The 20151-nt window shown below is 42.7% G+C and overlaps 1 protein-coding gene across 1 annotated transcript; it reads left to right on the forward strand.

Annotated features, from left to right (window-relative positions):
- The first annotated feature begins 13449 nt into the window (after positions 1 to 13449).
- LOC121400567 (mitogen-activated protein kinase kinase kinase kinase 4-like) lies at positions 13450 to 16843 on the forward strand. Its single transcript, XM_041583914.1, has 8 exons — positions 13450 to 13473; positions 13568 to 13693; positions 13798 to 13908; positions 14016 to 14106; positions 14243 to 14370; positions 14858 to 14912; positions 15461 to 15533; positions 16580 to 16843. Exons 4-8 carry the CDS (start codon positions 14076 to 14078, stop codon positions 16776 to 16778), a joined length of 486 nt encoding a protein of 161 aa, XP_041439848.1. The 5' UTR covers positions 13450 to 13473; positions 13568 to 13693; positions 13798 to 13908; positions 14016 to 14075; the 3' UTR covers positions 16779 to 16843.
- The last annotated feature ends 3308 nt before the right edge of the window (positions 16844 to 20151 follow it).

The following is a 20151-nucleotide window of genomic DNA, read 5'->3' on the forward strand; positions in this document are numbered from 1 at the left end:
ATGCCAAACCAATGACTGCACTGAGAGTCAGGACTACGATGTCAACTCCTTTTGCACTCGCCAGAGGCACTAGGCAGGGTTGTCCGCTATCCCCACTCCTGTTTGCTATTGCCCTAGAACCCTTTGCTGCTGCAGTCAGACAGAACACGCAAATAAAAGGTTGGGTTTTGAGTGCAGGGGGAAGATAAAATGCAGCTATATGCCGATGACACCCTGGTATATCTGGCAGATAGAGACCACTCACTAAGTGAACTCTTTAAGCTAACTGGAAAATTCTGTAAGGTCTCTGGTTAAAAGGTAAACCCTATTTCTGGTAGAGGAAGACCTTGGTAACTGTCCCCTACAGGTGTCAGCCAAATTCACATACCTGGGAGTAGAGATAGCCTTGCCTACACTAGCTTTTGTGACTTGAATGTAACGCCCCTTCTATTCTGGGTAGAAACCAAACTGTCAGCTTGGGAGGCCTTGCCCATCAGACCAGTAGGTAAAATGCAGCTGGTAAAAATGTTTGTTCAGCCAAAATTGATGTATACACTGTGGCACGCTCCATTGCCCCTCCCGCTAACATTCTTTACCAAAATTGACACAAGGTTGAAGAAGTTTATCTGGGGCAACAACAGGGGCAGGCTGAGTATGGAGACACTGAAAAGACCCATAAGGGATGGTGGGATGGCGTTGCCTGACTTCCTAACCATTTACCTAGCAATGCAGATCTCACATATGTCAGTGCTGAAGCCGGAAGGCAATTGCTCAGCACTCTATAGAGCATGGAACACTCTTAACTCCCAAGAAAGTGACCCCCTCACAAGCCCTGCTCACAGTCCCTACAAAAACAAAAAGATCAAAGGTTAACCCTGTCCTAGGGAACACCAAATGGGTATTTAAAAAGATTGACCAGATAATGGGAATTGCCAATATAGACCCATCCACTCCACTATGGGAAAATGCCAAACTGGGTGGGGTGGCAGAGCTCAAACAACCCCAATGTTGGTTAGATAATGGAGTATGTACAATAGCAGATGTTTGGAGACAAGGTAAACCTCTGTCCTTCTCTGAAATAAAAGAGAGGTGGGCCATCCCTACTTCTCACTGGCTATTCTATATGAGGCTCAGGTTAAAGTTAATGGAAACTACTAGAACCAAATGACCATCCAATCATCACAATACTCAATAAGGAAAAGCCCCAGGGCACAATATCTAAGGTATATAAAATTATCTGTGAATATAGGCACAGGGGTAACCCACTGAAATGCAGGGGCAGTGGGACCTGGGTACCTTAATTGACACACAGTGGACAGCGGCACTTAAAGCTCTTAGTCAAATATCCTTTATTCCAAGGCATAGTTATTACAATTGTACTTGCTCCACAGGGCTTATTATACGAGCAGCAGGCTCAATAAAATGTTCCCTAATCTATAGCCGCAATGTGCCAGATGTAAACAGGCAGAAGGGGACCTACTACATACCCTTTGGAGCTGCCCTGAATTGCAAGTATACTGGAGAGGGGCTCTTGTAATACTCGAGGAAGTAACAGGGAATGATAACCTAGTTGACCCTAAACTCTAAACTGTGTCTCTTGAATATACAGACTGGTACTGGTAAGGCTCCCCAATTGGCACCATTCCTAAGCAAAGCCCTATTCCAACTACGTAGACTTATCGCCCTAAACTGGAAGGCCCCAGACATAGCCCAGTGGATTACTGACCTTGCTAAAATAGAGCTCCTGATGGCGAAACGAAAGGGTTGCCAAGTCAAGTTTTATAGGATACGGGGCCCCTGTCTACGGAAATTCCCCCTGCAGCTGTACTTAAACTCGGATGATCTATGAATAACATAGCAGGGTAAAAAAGTAGGACGCAGGTAGAATGGTGTTAATACTGTCTCTTTATTGAAAACTGTAATACAAAAATGATGTATCAAATCCAATGTGTATCATGAAAAATTTTATCGTGCTGTATAATTCTGTTTATACTCAATAAACTTACCTGAACAAATCAAAAGTTAATTTAAAGGTGAACAAACCCTTTAGGGAGGAAAGCAGAGAACTTAAAGGCCTGATTGCGCCGGTTACTTTCATTCTCACCCAGCGCCTTCCAGAGATGGTCAATAGCTGAATAAGGGAACCAGACCAACTGAGATGTTGCAGAGAGCAGAGCCTGGGGGGGGGGAAGAAACATCATTATTATCATACAGCATGGCTTCTCCAGTATAACTGATTTTCCTATCACAGTGGCACAAAGCCACAGTTGGTTCAGTTCAGGAGGGCCAATAAAGTCATCAGTAGGTTTGCAGAGGGAAACAGACACTCCATATGGATAGTGCCTTAAAGGAGAAGGAAAGTCTACAACTAAGTAAGCTTTATCAGAAAGGTCTATATAAATACACCAGTAAACCCTCAAAGTAATGCTGCCCTCTGTCAAAAGAAACACAGCATTTCTTTCCTTCTATTGTGTACACATGGGCTTCTGTATCAGACTTCCTGTTTTCAGCTTAAACCTCCAGGGCTTGGGCATGCTCAGTTTGCTCCTTTCCCTTTCCCCCCCCCCTCCCTGCTGTAATATGAGCTCAGAGCTATGAGTGAGCACGGAGAGACGCAGGCAGGAAGTGATGTTACACCAAGCTAATATGGCAGCTGCTATCCTAAACAAACAGAGCTTCTAGAGCTCTTTACTCAGGTATGGTAAAGCATTCTACAGAATAAATATAGTGCACTATTGTGGCTAATCTATTGGCAATAAACGGCTCGGGTGGCTTTACTTCTCCTTTAAATTAAATGAGTATTCGTGTTTGGGGTTCATCTAAGATGCCATACCCCGTACCCCACAGAAATTCATAGGCACAGTGATCCCTTCACCCCCTACAAACATCCAGCGACACAATGACCTGCCCAAAACCTAAGGTAGAGGTTACAACCTGTATCAAACCTACAATACAAGTTGGCAAACCCCGGGGTACAAGTTGCAGGTCCAGTCAAGAGTCCGCAGCCGCCACTACCACATTCCCATGTTTGAATTTGCCTCTCACTGATTGGTAATCCACAGTGGAGCGGTCACATGGTAGGATCACATGACTGTGACGTCAGGAAATTTCCGAGGATAGGAACTAGCCGCTACCTTTCTATGACGCCTAGTGTTAAGGTAGGTTAGAGGCTCCTCTCTCTGCAACCTCTTAGTTGATCTGGTTCCCTTATTCGGCTATTGACCATTTCTGGCAGGCTCTGGGCGAGAATGAAAGTAACCAGGCTGTAAATTCTCTGCTTTCCTCCCTGTCTCATGTTAAAGGGGTTGTTCACCTTTAAATGAACTTTTAGTATGATGTAGAGAGAGATATTCTGAGACAATTTGCAATTGGTTTTCATTTTTTATTATTTGTGGATTTTGAGTTATTTTAGCATTTTATTCAGCAGCTCTCCAGTTTGCAGTTTCAGCCATCTGGTCCAAATTCCCGTAGGCAACCATGCATTGAATTGAATAAGAGACTGGAATATGAATAGGAGAGGACCTTAATAATAAAAAGTAGCAATAACAATACATTTGTAGCCTTACAGAGCATTTGTTTTTGGATGGGGTCAGTGACCCCTGTTTGAAAACTAGAAAGAGTCAGAAGTAGAAGGCAATTAACTTAAAAACTATGAGAAATAAATGTAAATGACCAATTGAAAAGTTGTTTAGAATTGGCCATTCTATAACATGTTAAAAGTGATCTTAAAGGTGAACCACCCCTTTAATCACTTCTGTTCAGGCTTCAAACAGTTCTAGCATTTTTATATTCAACTTTTCTTTAAAAAGGAGAAAATGTAAAATCACTGGGTAGTGCCAAGTTGTTGGAGGCTCCCAGTTATTCCAATCACTGATCCCCAGTACAGTCATCCCTCTTATATCCATTTGCACCAGACACAATGGACTGCCTCTATTTAGGGATGCACCGAATCCAGGATTCGGTTTGGGATTCGGCCAGGATTCAGCCTTTTTCAGCAGGATTCAGATTCGGGCGAATCCTTGTGCCTGGCCGAACCGAATCCAAATCTTAATTTGTATATGTAAATTAGGGGTGGGTAGGGAAATCACATGATTTGTCATCACAAAAGAAGAATTTTTCCCACTTTTTCCTTTCCTGTCCCTAATTTGCATATGCAAATTAGGATTCGGTTCGGTATTCGGCCAAATCTTTCACCAAGGCCGAATCCCAAATAGTGGATTGGGTGCATCCCTACCTCTAATAGAACATTTCTAGGTATTTATTTTGCACACGGATGTATAAGGGGTTTATTGACTGATACTAAACCGTTCTCTCTCTCTCTCTCTCTTTCGTTCATTTCTGCAGATTCTGGGCAAACTCCAGAGGAAGTTGGATGAATATTTTGAGAAGCTGAAGAAACCACCAGCGACTACAAAACGTTAGTGCAGAAGCCGCTACGGGCGTAAAGCTGCTTAGTTGTATACAGATGGAAACCAGGCCCCCGTGTTTATAATTCAGTGTAGAATTCATAATAATGTCATTAGTTTACTGTTTTGTACAAAAAAAAATATAAAAAAATAAACTATTTTGTATGATGTTTCTATGTGTGTCCATTTGTGGGATGTTTCATTATCAGATTCCAACCCCCTGCCACATGTCCTACTGAATATATAGATCTATACACAGTGTTTGGATTTGCTGTTTGATTCTTTTTCCTGCTTAGATCTAAAATACCTGAAATCTGCTCCCTGGCTCATTCTTTGAGAGGTGGACTAGTCTGGCCAATGGACTGTACCAGAGCAGGGAACTGATCAGTGGCTACTTCAGTCAAGGGTCCATTTGAACCCTGCCCAGATACATATGGCTGAATTTCAATCAGACATGAATGGGTTTGGCATATCACCAGCCTAACCAGTAATATAGCAGCCGAGACTGGGACCAGTGTTACATATTTAACCAGCAATGTATTTGCTCATAAATTTATAATTCCCTGACGTACCACCCAGTGTCAGACTGGCCCACCGGGATACCAGGAAAATTACGGGTCGCCAAGATGTCAGAGGGCCCTCATGCTGCTAAACATTTGGCCTAGTTCATGGCCATTCCCTATTTCTTTTAGAACAAAGAGGCTAAATAGATGGAATAATAGAGTATATTATGTAAAGAATAGAGACTAGGATAATAGAGTTGAGTGAGGAGAAGAAGAAGAATAATAGTACTGAGAGTGGGCCCCTGGTCTTTTTGGGTGGGCCCATGTGGTCCCAGTCCGACACTGGTACCACCCCTGTCCTGTCCCTCCCCAATCCCTGCCTCCAGCTCCACTTCTTTCCCTTCTTCCTATAATCCCCTGCTCCCATATCGACCATATTTTCTCCCGAACCACCCCCTCATTGTCCCTCTCCTTTCTGTACAGCCAGATTGTTTTTTCCAAAATGGTGACAACCCTAGATATTGGTCAGGCAGGACCTTCTGAGGGCCCATGTTTGATAATGTCCCTGGCACAGCACAGCCCAGTATAATGCTTCTTCCGAGCTGACTGGACTGTGCTGGCACCCAGCCTAAATCAGTGCAATGGACTGTAAAAACCTGTTGGTGGCCACCAACTCCCACGAGCAGGCGCCTCCTATTTCCCCATCTCATGTATGTCAGTGGGCATGGGTATTCTACTACTTTATTCAAAGCATGGGGGCAACACCAATCCAGCAGGGAGGCAGCAAGATCAACATGTGATTCCTTAAAGGCCTGGGCCCAACAGAAATGAGAAGCGTGATATGGCTGTACATGTATATGTGCAGTGAACCTCAGTAAATTATGTACGTCTTACTTTGGCCCAGGGCTCCTTGAATTTCCATTGGCCATTAATAACCCACCTGTTATCAGTAGACCAATCACGGGATGGACTGATGCCCAATGAACATCACACAGACTTGCCCTTTCCTCTGCCCAATAATACCAAGGCAACTTTATCATGGGACAAACGTCTTCTAATGACAGTTGGCATGTTTATGGGTCAGCTCTTTCTAGACTTAATGAGTCCATTTCTCCTTGGCTCAAAGGATACTAATGGCAATGACATGTATATCAAAGTCCCTGCTAGGCCCAAAATAACGTATTAATGAGTCAGCACCTTCTGAACCCAGTCTCATAATGTACTAATGCCAGTGATATGTTTATATACACTATATATCATTTGTATGTGATTGATTGACCAAACCTCTGACATCAGTGCAGATCAGTAGGTCTGGGTCCAGACATGGCTTATGTCTTCTTATATTTCTTCATTCTTAGCATCTCCTTTCACCAATTTCTCCCACCCTTGCCTCTTATTTCCACCTTCACTTTTCAGTGATCCTTTTCCCTTGCACTAGAGGTCTCCCTCCTCTGTAATGTTGCCTGGCAATACTATAGAACTATAAAAAATGCAAGAACACCAATGAAATGTGTATTAACATATTTATTTATCAATTGGGATGTTATATTTATGCATTTTAGATTAATTCATACTAATTTAAGTTGGGAAGGACTCGCATCCATTAGGTTCAAGTTTTTAGTGTAAAAGGGATCTTCCTATTTAGTAGTTGATCCAGAGGAAGGCAAAACCCCATCTGAAGCCAGAGCCAATTTGCCTCAGAGGGGGAAAAATTCCTTCCTGACTCCCAATGGGCAATCGGACAAGTCCCTGGATCAACTTGTACTATGAGTTTAATGTCAGTATCAGTACTAAGAGTTTATGTCAGGGTTTAGAGTAGGAGATGTGACTGGTTGTTAAGTGGAAGGCTTGAAAGGATAGACTTTAGAAAGGAAAGAATTTGAACAGGAGAAACCACTGAGGAATTGGTGTTAGAGGGCAAAAGAAAAAAGTGGAGAAGAAAGCCTCTGTGTAGGGGGCATCATTTAGTGTGTCTGTGTGGTGTGACTAAATGTCTTGGTATTGGTTTAATGGAAGAACCAATGGAGGTCCAGGAAGAAGGGCAAGGATTAAAAGATATTTTAAAGAGGAGAAACTCTTGATGATAGCTAAATAAAAGAAGATATTGGTGGAGGTGTGTTAGCAAAGGACAGCGCTTGCGGGTAGAGGTAAATATGGGATAAGGGCTGGTTGGTGGAGCTAAAGTTAAATGGAAAGTCCTTGGGTGGAGATGTGGTAATTGGATACTAATGCAACTAAAGTCCTAATAGTGGAGCTATGGTGTTTGATAGTGAATGCTGCTAGTCGAGCTGTAGAGGTGGACAGGAATGTTGGAAGCTATGGTTCTGTGAAATGTAGATGTTTAAGGCAAGATGTTGGAGTTGTCGTAGTCTACAAAAAAAGGAAGATGGACTATGGCAGTTGGAAAGTGAGGTGGAGATGTGTGTGGGTGGAGTGATGTAAACTGGGAGCAAATACACCCACTGGTGGAGATGTGGTAGACTGAAAAGAATATGATCATGGAGATAAAGTCTCTGCTGGTGTAGTTGCAGGAATCTTGATGTTACCACTTGCATCAGCTTGAAAGGAGATGTTGCTGGTGGAGCTGCAGACGCCACTGGATCTGTATAAGAAAAAAATATCAGTCAGTAATAGATCATCATTAATTCTCATTCAGAGGCATGGCATTTATGCACAAGCCTTATTCATTAGGGGTTCCAACATGTTAGGGAGTTTTTCTCCCAGGCTGATGCTCCTTTTAGAAATAAATGCACTGGCTATGGGAATAGGAAATAATGCCTGAGCCCTTCTCAATCGCATTCTACCCCTGTTGTGTTATTGTGCGGCTGCTGAAGTGAGGCTAATGTCCATCAACAGAGAAAACCTGATTCAGCCCCTACTGCCCGGTGTGTTTATTTGCTTCACACATGGGGAGGATTGTGACCAAGAAATGTAAACTTGAGTATCTTCTAGCCGAAACCCACCTCTTGTGCACAGTGAGGATTCAGGTCCTACCAATGTAGACACACTCCAGGCAGCAGGGGATCAGATTGCTATTTGTCTACCAGCTGAGAACCGTTGTACAGGGATACTGAATGGAGATGGGACCTTACCCTGTGGATGTTTCTTTTTCCTGGGCTGTGATTCAGGAAACTCATTCTGGGCTGTTGATGTTATTGGCCACAAGATCAATAACAGGAGAAGCCCTCCAGGGCCACTTGCAGAGCTGCTTCTTTTCTGCCGATGTCTGTGTGCAGAAGTCACAAGCACGCCGCAGCTTCAGGGTCCACAGAGCTACTCCCTTCAGTCCTGTATAGGGAAAAATCATATTTGTGATTCATGAATATAATTAAAGTTGTATTGAGTCATAAACAAAAAAAAAAAGACTGAAGACTAAATGCAATTATCTTAGAATGCCATTGTCACCATTATATTAAAATATAATATTAAGCTAAAGTTCCCCTAAAACATGTATATTATTCCGAGTGCCATTATAATAAAACCAACTCTTGCAGATGTGAGTTACACTGTGTGATGGTGCAGTCGTACAAATATAATGGATTCCCTCACCTTTCTTGGCCGGCCGGTTCTGCAGAGTCCGGAGATGTTCTCCAATCTCAGCCCTGATGATCTTCTTAGGTGTCAGTTGGGTGATGAATGGGTGCTGCAGGAGTTCTTCAGCACTCCCTCTCTCTGAAGGATCCTTCTTCAGACAGGAATCCAAGAAGGACACAAAACGTTGTGACCTGGAAAAAAAAGAGATTTTAGCTTTAGCTAGCAAAAAAAATCCCCAGATTATTATTTCCAGATTCCAGACGCTTTTACCCAGTAACCATTAGCTATACTCCAGAATTTACATATATTTTGCAGTATATCTATCTGTCTATCTATAATATATCATCTATCTATCTGTCCGTCCGTCTGTCTGTCTGTCTGTCTATCTATCTATTTTGATTTGAGCTCTTTAGGGAGAAGTGAGACCCATAGTATTACAGCATTACACATTATAGAAATCTTCTCCCAAACCTGTAGCCTATAGTAAATCTCGGCAGATCCCTTGTCAGACATGTAGACTATGGTAAAAATCCCAGCATCGACTTTGACAGACCAGCAGCTTGGTGGTCTTTTAGACTGTTACCTGAACTACAAATCCCGAGCATCCCTTGTCAGATCCTGCAGCCTGTGGTCTTGTTTAGCTCTTAATGAACGTACAAATCCCAGCATTCCTTGTCAGATAGACCAAAGCAATTTTGGTCTTCTAGACTGTTGACTGGAACTTACTATAATCGCCAGCATGCACCCTTGTCAATGTATCCTATCAGCCTGTAGTCCTTCTAACTGTTATGACCTTCAAGATCGCTATGCATGCCCTTGTTCAAGACCCGCATCCTATGGTCTTAGCGGTTCTCGTTAAACTTGTGACGGCGAACCTACAATCCCAGCATCCCTTGTCAGACCTTGTAGCCTGTAATCTTTTAGCTCTTAATATACTCTACAAATCCGAGCATTTCCCTTGTTCAAGACCTTGTAGGTTAATAGTACAATCCCAGCATCCCTGGTTGTCAGGCCTGTAGCCTGTGGTCTTTTAGCTCTTAATGAACTAGCAAATCTCCAGCATTCCCTTGTCACACCTGTAGCCTGTTAGTAACAAAATCCAAGCATCCCTTGTCAGTACCTGTAGCCTATAGATGACAATAATCCCAGCATCCCATGTCAGAGCTGGCAGCCTGTGGTCTATCTAACTGGTAACTTGACGCTATCAAATCCAAGCTAATCGCCTTTTGTCAGACCTGTAGCCTTTAATACAAATGCCGAATGCATCCGCCTTGTCAGACCTGTAGCCTATAGTTCATATATCCAACAATCCTGTCAAGATCTGGTAGCCATAGTACAAATCCCCAGCATCCCCTGTCAGACCTGTACTCTATAGTTAACAAATCCCAGCCATCCCTGTCAGATCTGTAGCCTATAGTACAAATCCCAGCATCCCTTGTCATGACCTGTGAGCCTAATAGAAACTAAATCCCAGCATGCCCCTTTCAGAGCTTGTAGCCTGTAGTACAAAATCCCAGCACCCTTGTTTGACCTGTAGATTATAGTACAAAATCCCAGCATGCCCTTGTCAGGCCTGAGCTGTAGTAAATCCCAGCATCCCTTGTCAGACAATGTAGATTATAAGTACAAATCCTAAGCATCCCTTGTCAACTGGTAGCCTGTAGTCTTTTTAGGCTCTTAATGAAACTACAAACCAGCATCCCTGTCAGAGCCTGTAGCCTGTAGTACAAATTCCGCAGCATCCCTTTGTTAGACCTGTAAGCCTGTAGTAGAAATCCCATAGCATCCCTTTGTCAGACCTGTTAGATTATAGTACATAATCCCAGCATCCCTTGTCAGACCCTGTAGCCTATAATACAATACCCCAGCATAGCCCATTGGTCTAGACCTTGTACAGCCTGTTAGGTAACAAAAAGCCCTAGCATCCCTTGTCGCAGACCTGTTCAGCCTATAGTACAAATCCCAGCAATCCCTTGTCAGACCTGCAGCCTGTGGTCTTTTAGCTGTTACTGACCTAGCATTAATCCCAGCATCCTTGGTAGACCTGTTAGGATTAGTATAGGTTACAAATCCCAGCATCGCTTGTTAGAACGGTTGCCTATAGAACAAATCCAGCATCCCTGTCAGGCACCTGTAGCCTAATAGTACAAATCCCAAGCATCCCTTGTCAGACATGTAGTCCTATGGTAAATGCCCAGCATCCCTTGCAGACGCTGCAGCCTGTGGTCTTTGCTCTTAATGAACTACAAATCCGCAGCAATACCCTTGTTCAGACCAGCAATTTATGGTCTTCTAACTGTTACTGAACTACAAATCCGCAGCGTCCCTTGTCAGCCTGCAGCCTATAATACATAATCCCACATCCCGCTTGTCAGACTCTGTAGCCTATAGTAACAAATCCCAGCATCACCTTGTCAGACCTGTAGCCTAATAGTAATCCCTCACATTCCTTGTCAGACGCTGCAGCCTATAATACAAATCCCAGCATCCCTTGTCAGACCTGGTATCTATGAGTTACAGAAATCCCCCAGCATCTTGTTCAGACCTGCACCCTGTGGTCTTTAGCTGTTACTGCTGACCTACAAATCCAGCATCCCTTGTCAGACCTGGCAGCCTATAATACAAATGCGCCAGCATCCGCTTGTCAGATCCTTGTAGCTGTAATACAAATCCCAGCAATCCCTTGGGTCGACCTATAGCCTATAGTACAAATCCCAGCATGTTCCTTGTCCAGAATGTAAGCCTATGGTAAACATATCCCCAGCATCCCTTGCCAACCTGCAGCCTGTGGTCTTTTCGGCTCTTAATGAACTATCAAAATCCCAGCATCCCTTTGTCGAAACAGCAACTTATGGTCTCTAACTGTTACTGAACTACAAATCCCAGCGTCCCTTGTCAGACCTGCAGCCTATAATACAAATCCCGCATTCCTTGTCAGAACGATGCAGCCTGTGAGTCCTTTTAGCTGCTTAATGAACTACAAATCCAGCATCCTTGTCAGACGCAGCAACTTATGGCTCTTCTAACTGTTACTGAACTACAAAAATCCCAGCATCCCTTGTCAGACCTGCAAGACTATAATACAAATCCCTAGCATCCTTGTCAGACCGTTGCCTATAGTCAAATCCCTAGCATCCCTTGTCAGACCAGCGGCTTGGTGGTCTTTTAAGCTGTTACTGAATACAATCCCAGCATCCCTTTGTCAGAACCTGCAGCCTGGTGGTCTTTTAGCTTCTTAATGAACACAATCCCACAGCATCCCTTGTCAGACCTGCAGCCTATATACAAATCCCAGCATCCCTTTGTCAGACCCTGCAGCCTGTGGTCTTTTTAGCTGTTACTGAACGCACTACAAATCTGCCAGCATCCCTGGTCAGACCTGCAGCCTATAATACAAATCCCAGCATCCCTTGTGCAGACCTGTTAGTCTATAATACAAATCCAGCATCCCTTGGTCAGACCTGTAGCGCCTAATAATACAAATCCCAGCATCCTTGTCGACCTGTAGCCTATAATACAAATCCAGCATCCCTTGTCAGACCTGTAGCCTATACTACAATCCCAGCATCCCCTTGTCAGACCTGTAGCCTATACTACAAATCCCAGCTCCCTTGTTTAGATGCTGTAGCCTATACTACAAATCCCAACATCACTTGTTAGATCTGGTAAGCCTAATAATACAAATCTCCAGCAATCCCTTGGTCAGAACCTGCATGCTAATAATACAAATCCAGCATCCCTTGTCAGACCTGTAGCCTATTAGTACCAAATCCCCAGCATCCCTTTGTCAGACCTTCAGCCTGTGGTTTTTATCTGTTTATGCCTATCAAATCCCAGCATCCCTTGTCAGACCTGCAGCCTGTACTTATCCTTTTACTGTGATATGAATGATGTTGAGGAGGCTTGTATTTCAGCAGGGACGGAAGTCCTCATATTATAATAGAGGGAAGATTTGGATGGTGCCATACAGGGTATAATGCGGCAACTCTGTTTAATTTTCCATTTCATTTAAAGGGGAGCTTTGCCTTTAATGCTGTTGATGCAAAAGGAAAAACTGATGTTAATTTCATTTTTGGCAATCGATATCAGATTTCAGAATTTGTGGCCCGAATAAAAACAGATAAAACAGATAAACAATATATATAGTTTAGGGTTTGTTTTTGGTACAATGGGAGAATTGGTTGAGGGTGTGAATACTTGAGGGCTGGTGCATGTGAGCTTACAATCTCTTCTTTCTTTCTGTGTCCCCAAACAGTGAAATATCCGAGCGACGAAGCGTTTTCATAGCGTTTTCGAAGCGATTTTCAGAGTGATTTTCCCGAGAGATTTCACAGTGATTGTTTTATAGAGATATTCAGCGATATTCCATCTGATTTTGGCGTTTGGAGAAAACATCTTCCTTTGACGTCAGCTGATATCTCTTCATAACCCCAACAGCTCTTTTTAAGAGCTAAAAAACTTGGACGCAATGCCTTTCTGCGCCCCCTGGAGGAGGGTAAGGCAACTGCTACTGTTTTATCTGAATTTAGGGTTTTGGCTGTATAGAGAAACAGATACAGATAAAGTATAGAATGTAATAGAATCTTTCTCTTCTCCTTCAGCCACAGGCCGAATCCAGTACCCTCTCTGAGATTTATAAGGTTGAGTAGAAAGGAGGGTAAAACACTTGCTGCTACTGCTGGAAGTGAGACATGTTTTATACCCTGGGGAATATTATGTTATCAATAAAAGCCTTCATTTTTCTATTTTATTTTCCAGCCTCCTGACGGTCGGCTGACCAAGGATGTGCTTCTTGGAGTGGGCGGCACCGGAGACGTCTACAAGGTAAGGGACCAACCAATTCCTAGAAAGTAGGAGAAACTGAACAAGAGTGTGATAACTACACACAATCACACAATGATTTAGGCAGACATATCAAGCTTCTGGTTTTGGGGGCTGCATTAGACCCTCTCTTTCCTACTTGTATATAAGTCAACCTTTCTGTCTGTATTACAGGGTCGTCACCATCATAGAGGCGTCGGGTAGCGGTGAAGATCGCCAACATCAGCCGAGTACTGTATCTTTATTAATTCCAATCATTATATATCAATCCTATTTGTGTAGTTGCCTATGTGAGCTAAAGGGATTTCTATTATTCCACTCCAGGATGAAGAGTCAGTCTGCAGGGAGCTGAAGTTTCTCCAGCAGTTCGGCGGCCACAATAACATCGCCTCTTACTATGGAGCCTACTACAGGGCTCCACTCACGGAGTGCTCATCGGAGCTCTTGGAAGTAAGAAATGATTTACTGTATCGTGTTCATTCCTCTTGTGCCAAAGCAATCTCCCACTGGAAGTGATAGAATACATGACCTTAAATAATATCTATGTATTTCAGATTGTTCTCGAGTACTGTGGTGGAGGCTCTCTCCATAACCTCATCCACAAGACCAATGGCCAATCCCTGAAGGAGACCTGGATCGGCTATGTCTGCAAGGAGGTTTTAAAGGTAAGGACTCTTCTTAAATTGCATAAATTATATATACAATCTCTTTGTTGGGAATGTTTAGTCTTATGTCTGTTATAGTCTTATAACCTACATCTCAATCTCCCCAGGGGCTGCACCACATCCACAAGAACCGGGCCGTTCATAGAGACATCAAGAGCCTGAACATCATGCTCACAGAGACGGCCAGAGTCAAGATCAGTGAGTAAAACTTACAGATATAAGAGTAATGGCTGGTTGGGAGCTTTTGTGAATATGGAGTCAGCGTGTTTCATAATTCAGGTTTCTTATCTTATTGTGGTTATTTTCCATTAATAGATTCTATCTGTCATTTCAGTCGACTTTGGAAACAGCTGGAACCTGGACCCGCAGACAGGATTGTGCCATGAAGCAGACGGGACTGCACATTGGATGGCACCCGAGGCCATAAGGCAGAAGGGCCAGCGCCTGGCGTACGACACCAAAGTATGTTGTACTTATAATACTTGTAACAACACGGAGCATTTACTTATCAGTGTTAATGCGACATAGAAGCAGTCGTTTTCTCATGGAGAGAAAGGAGTTTTTCCAAAACTTTGGGTTTCTTAACTTTTTGCACAATGTGTCTGCTTTAATATATTTGCTCCTTTGCTCAGTTATGTAACTGCTATTGTTTGTAATGGAGATGTATTGCTGTATACACGTTTATATATAATAAAGCATTTTTCACTTTTACATATACCATGATGTGTTCATTTACTAGGGGGTGCATGTGCTATTTTAGAAGTTGTATTCTGTTCTGTTTTGGCCATCATTGAGCTAAGGAGAATGGCTTGTACTTTTGCCCCCATGATAATATATGTATATGTTTCTAAAAGAGACTTGTATAAGTGTAGCCTTTTTACTTAGATTTTATTAAACAGCCACTAACCCAATTCTCTCCTTCTAATGCTCTTTGGTGTGTCTTTTGCAGTGTGACATCTGGTCGCTGGGGATAACCGCCATCGAAATGGCCGAAGGAAAACCACGTAAGCGAATCACCATTTTGGCTACTTTATTTTTATACATTGAGCAGCAGAGGTTCTATATCAGAATTAAAGGAATTTGGGGTGATTTGCTATTTCCAACAAAAAATAACTTTTTCTATCATTTAAATAAATAACTTCTAGACATGTTTGATGGGCCTGATATATATGTGTTTTTTCATCTGTAAGGCAGGTTCAGTGCGGTGCTTTAAGAGAACCCGTAATTATTCCTAAAGAGAAAAAGCGCTGTATAGTGTGTTACCTTCTTTCAATGCGATAACATACAAGTTTAGAACTACTCACAAGGGAGATGTCTTTGGAGAAGATCTAAACTTGTATGTTATCGCATTGAAAGAAGGTAACACACTATACAGCGCTTTTTCTCTTTAGGAATAATTACGGGTTCTCTTAAACCAGCGCAGTGAACCTGCCTTACAGCTACAATACACGAGCACTAGTGGGTCCACTTTTTTATCGGTGCTGCTTGAATTTGACTTAGCGCGGAGTTCACTTATCCTACAGACTAACTCATATATGTTTTTCACATTTAGCATATGCAGATATATACCCTGTGGAGCAGCTGATTAGAGAAGCCCAACCACCGAAGCTTCAATCAGACAGATGGTGAGTCTGTCCCAGCTTGTGTCACTGTACATTGTACCTGTGCTTACAGACATGGAACTCACATTTTCTTATTAACACTTGGGACAGTTGGCAACTCCTATATCCACTTAGCCGCTTCCACGGTCCTCACCTTCCCCTTGTCTGTATAAATTTGGGATAATGGGGAGATTTCAGTCTCAGCTCATAGCGATGTGTATTTTGTTTAAATACCTCCTAAATATAAATAGAGGTTTTTCTACTGCAGGCAGGGATATGTGTGTTTTGAGGGAAATATAGATGGATGCAGAGCAGATATGATATATTTTATGTATATAATCACTGTCTATGTCTCAGGGGCATATCAGTATAACTATGGGCCCCACTACTATGTGATTACAGGCCATGTGCACTATGGTGCAGTCAGATGAGGGTGTGGGAAAATCACTGGACCTTACCTTGTCCCTCATAGCCTTATAGACATATAGATTTGCCACTGATATCCTTTGTTATACCCTTGTTGACCAGTTTGGGATAGTGGTGGGCTGTACAGTGCACAAAAGTACAATATATATATATAAAAGTATCCATGGGGGAGACAAATCACATAATAAATAGATACAGAATCATAGAACAAAGAACTTAAGTGCTATGTGGTGAGAGACATAGTGGGAAGGAGGTCCCTGCCCTGTAGAGCTTACAGTCTAAATGGATGGGAGACTAACATACAGGTACAAATTGGAGATGAAAAAGTTCACAAGGTAAGGCATAGTCAGTAGAGACAAGACTTTGGGAGAAGATTTCTATAATGTGTAATGCTGTAATACTATGGGTCTCACTTCTCCCTAAAGAGATCAAATCAAAATAGATAGATAGATAGACAGACAGACAGACAGACAGACAGACGGACAGATAGATGATATATTATAGATAGACAGATAGATATACTGCAAAATATATGTAAATTCTGGAGTATAGCTAATGGTTACTGGGTAAAAGCGTCTGGAATCTGGAAATAATAATCTGGGGATTTTTTTTGCTAGCTAAAGCTAAAATCTCTTTTTTTCCAGGTCACAACGTTTTGTGTCCTTCTTGGATTCCTGTCTGAAGAAGGATCCTTCAGAGAGAGGGAGTGCTGAAGAACTCCTGCAGCACCCATTCATCACCCAACTGACACCTAAGAAGATCATCAGGGCTGAGATTGGAGAACATCTCCGGACTCTGCAGAACCGGCCGGCCAAGAAAGGTGAGGGAATCCATTATATTTGATACGACTGCACCATCACACAGTGTAACATCTGCAAGAGTTGGTTTTATTATAATGGCACTGGGAATAATATACATGTTTTAAGGGGTACTTTAGCTTAATATTATATTTTAGTATAATGGTGATAATGGCATTCTAAGACAATTTGCATTTAGTCTTCAATCTTTATTTTTTTGTTTGACTCATATACAAGCTTTAATTAGTATTCATGAATCACAAATATGATTTTTCCCTATACAGGGCTGAAGGGAGTAGCTCTGTGGACCCTGAAGCTGCGGCGTGCTTGTGACTTCTGCACACAGACATCGGCAGAACAAGAAGCAGCTCTGCAAGTGGCCCTGGAGGGCTTCTCCTGTTATTGATCTTGTGGCCAATAACATCAACAGCCCAGAATGAGTTTCCTGAATCACAGCCTAGGAAAAAGAAACATCCACAGGGTAAGGTCCCATCTCCATTCAGTATCCCTGTACAACGGTTCTCAGCTGGTAGACAAATAGCAATCTGATCCCCTGCTGCCTGGAGTGTTTCTACATTGGTAGGACCTGAATCCTCACTGTGCACAAGAGGTGGATTTCGGCTAGAAGATACTCAAGTTTACATTTCTTGGTCACAATCCTCCCCATGTGTGAAGCAAATAAACACACCGGGCAGTAGGGGCTGAATCAAGGTTTTCTCTGTTGATGGACATTAGCCTCACTTCAGCAGCCGCACAATAACACAACAGGGTAGAATGCGATTGAGAAGGCTCAGGCATTATTTCCTATTCCCATAGCCAGTGCATTTATTTCTAAAAGGAGCATCAGCCTGGGAGAAAAACTCCCTAACATGTTGGAACCCCTAATGAATAAGGCTTGTGCATAAATGCCATGCCTCTGAATGAGAATTAATGATGATCTATTACTGACTGATATTTTTTTCTTATACAGATCCAGTGGCGTCTGCAGCTCCACCAGCAACATCTCCTTTCAAGCTGATGCAAGTGGTAACATCAAGATTCCTGCAACTACACCAGCAGAGACTTTATCTCCATGATCATATTCTTTTCAGTCTACCACATCTCCACCAGTGGTGTATTTGCTCCAGTTTACATCACTCCACCCACACACATCTCCACCTCACTTTCCAACTGCCATAGTTCATCTTCCTTTTTTTGTAGCCTACGACAACTCCAACATCTTGCCTTAAACATCTACATTTCACAGAACCATAGCAACAACATTCCTATCCACCTCTACAGCTCGACTAGCAGCATTCACTTATCAAACACCATAGCTCCACTATTAGGACTTTAGTTTGCATTAGTATCCAATTACCACATCTCCACCCAAGGACTTTCCATTTAACTTTAGCTCCACCACCAGCCCTTATCCCATATTTTACCTCTACCCGCAAGCTCTGTCCTTTTGCTAACACACCTCCACCAATATCTTCTTTTATTTAGCTATCATCAAGAGTTTCTCCTCTTTAAAATATCTTTTAATCCTTGCCCTTCTTCCTGGACCTCCATTGGTTCTTCCATTAAACCAATACCAAGACATTTAGTCACACCACACAGCACACACTAAAATGATGCCCCCTACACAGAGGCTTCTCTTCTCCACTTTTTTCTTTTGCCCCCCCCCCCTCTAACACCAATTCCTCAGTGGTTTCTCCTGTTCAAATTCTTTCCTTTCTAAATTCTATCCTTTCAAGCCTTCCACTTAACAACCAGTCACATCTCCTACTCTAAACCCTGACATAAACTCTTAGTACTGATACTGACATAAACTCATAGTACAAGTTGATCCAGGGACTTGTCCGATTGCCCATTGGGAGTCAGGAAGGAATTTTTCCCCCTCTGAGGCAAATTGGCTCTGGCTTCAGATGGGGTTTTTGCCTTCCTCTGGATCAACTACTAAATAGGAAGATCCCTTTTACACTAAAACTTGAACCTAATGGATGTGAGTCCTTCCCAACTTAAATTAGTATGAATTAATCTAAAATGCATAAATATAACATCCAATTTATAAATAAATATGTTAATACACATTTCATTGGTGTTCTTGCATTTTTTATAGTTCTATAGTATTGCCAGGCAACATTACAGAGGAGGGAGACCTCTAGTGCAAGGGAAAAGGATCACTGAAAAGTGAAGGTGGAAATAAGAGGCAAGGGTGGGAGAAATTGGTGAAAGGAGATGCTAAGAATGAAGAAATATAAGAAGACATAAGCCATGTCTGGACCCAGACCTACTGATCTGCACTGATGTCAGAGGTTTGGTCAATCAATCACATACAAATGATACAGTATATAGTGTATAAACATATCAGTGGGATTAGTACATTATGAGACTGGGTTCAGAAGGTGCTGACTCATTAATACGTTATTTTGGGCCTAGCAGGGACTTTGATATACATGTCATTGCCATTAGTATCCTTTGAGCCAAGGAGAAATGGACTCATTAAGTCTAGAAAGAGCTGACCCATAAACATGCCACTGTCATTAGAAGACGTTTGTCCCATGATAAAGTTGCCTTTGGTATTATTTGGGCAGAGGAAGGGCAGGTCTGTGTGATGTTTCATTGGGCATCAGTCCATCCCGTGATTGGTCTACTGATAACAGGTGGGTTATTAATGTCCAATGGAAATTCAAGGAGCCCTGGGCCAAAGTAAGACGTACATAATTTACTGAGGTTCACTGCACATATACATGTACAGCCATATCACGCTTCTCATTTCTGTTGGGCCCAGGCCTTTAAGGAATTACATGTTGATCTTGCTGCCTCCCTGCTGGATGGTGTTGCCCCCATGTTTTTGAATAAAGTAGTAGAATACCCATGCCCACTGACATACATGAGATGGGGAAATAGGAGGCGCTGCTCGTGGGAGTTGGCGCCACCAACAGGTTTTTACAGTCCATTGCACTGATTTAGGCTGGGTGCCAGCACAGTCCAGTCAGCTCGGAAGAAGCATTATACTGGGCTTGTGCTGTGCCAGGGACATTATCAAACATGGGCCCTCAGAAGGTCCTGCCTGACCAATATCTAGGGTTGTCACCATTTTGGAAAAAACAATCTGGCTGTACAGAAAGGGGAGGGACAATGAGGGGGTGGTTCGGGAGAAAATATGGTCGAGATGGGAGCAGGGGATTATAGGAAGAAGGGAAAGAAGTGGAGCTGGAGGCAGGGATTGGGGAGGGACAGGACAGGGGTGGTACCAGTGTCGGACTGGGACCACATGGGCCCTCCCAAAAAGACCAGGGGCCCACTCTCAGTACTATTATTCTTCTTCTTCTCCTCACTCAACTCTATTATCCTAGTCTCTATTCTTTACATAATATACTCTATTATTCCATCTATTTAGCCTCTTTGTTCTAAAAGAAATAGGGAATGGCCAT

The sequence above is a fragment of the Xenopus laevis genome, chromosome 2S (genome assembly GCF_017654675.1).
Source record: "Xenopus laevis strain J_2021 chromosome 2S, Xenopus_laevis_v10.1, whole genome shotgun sequence".
Taxonomy (NCBI): Eukaryota; Metazoa; Chordata; class Amphibia; order Anura; family Pipidae; genus Xenopus; species Xenopus laevis.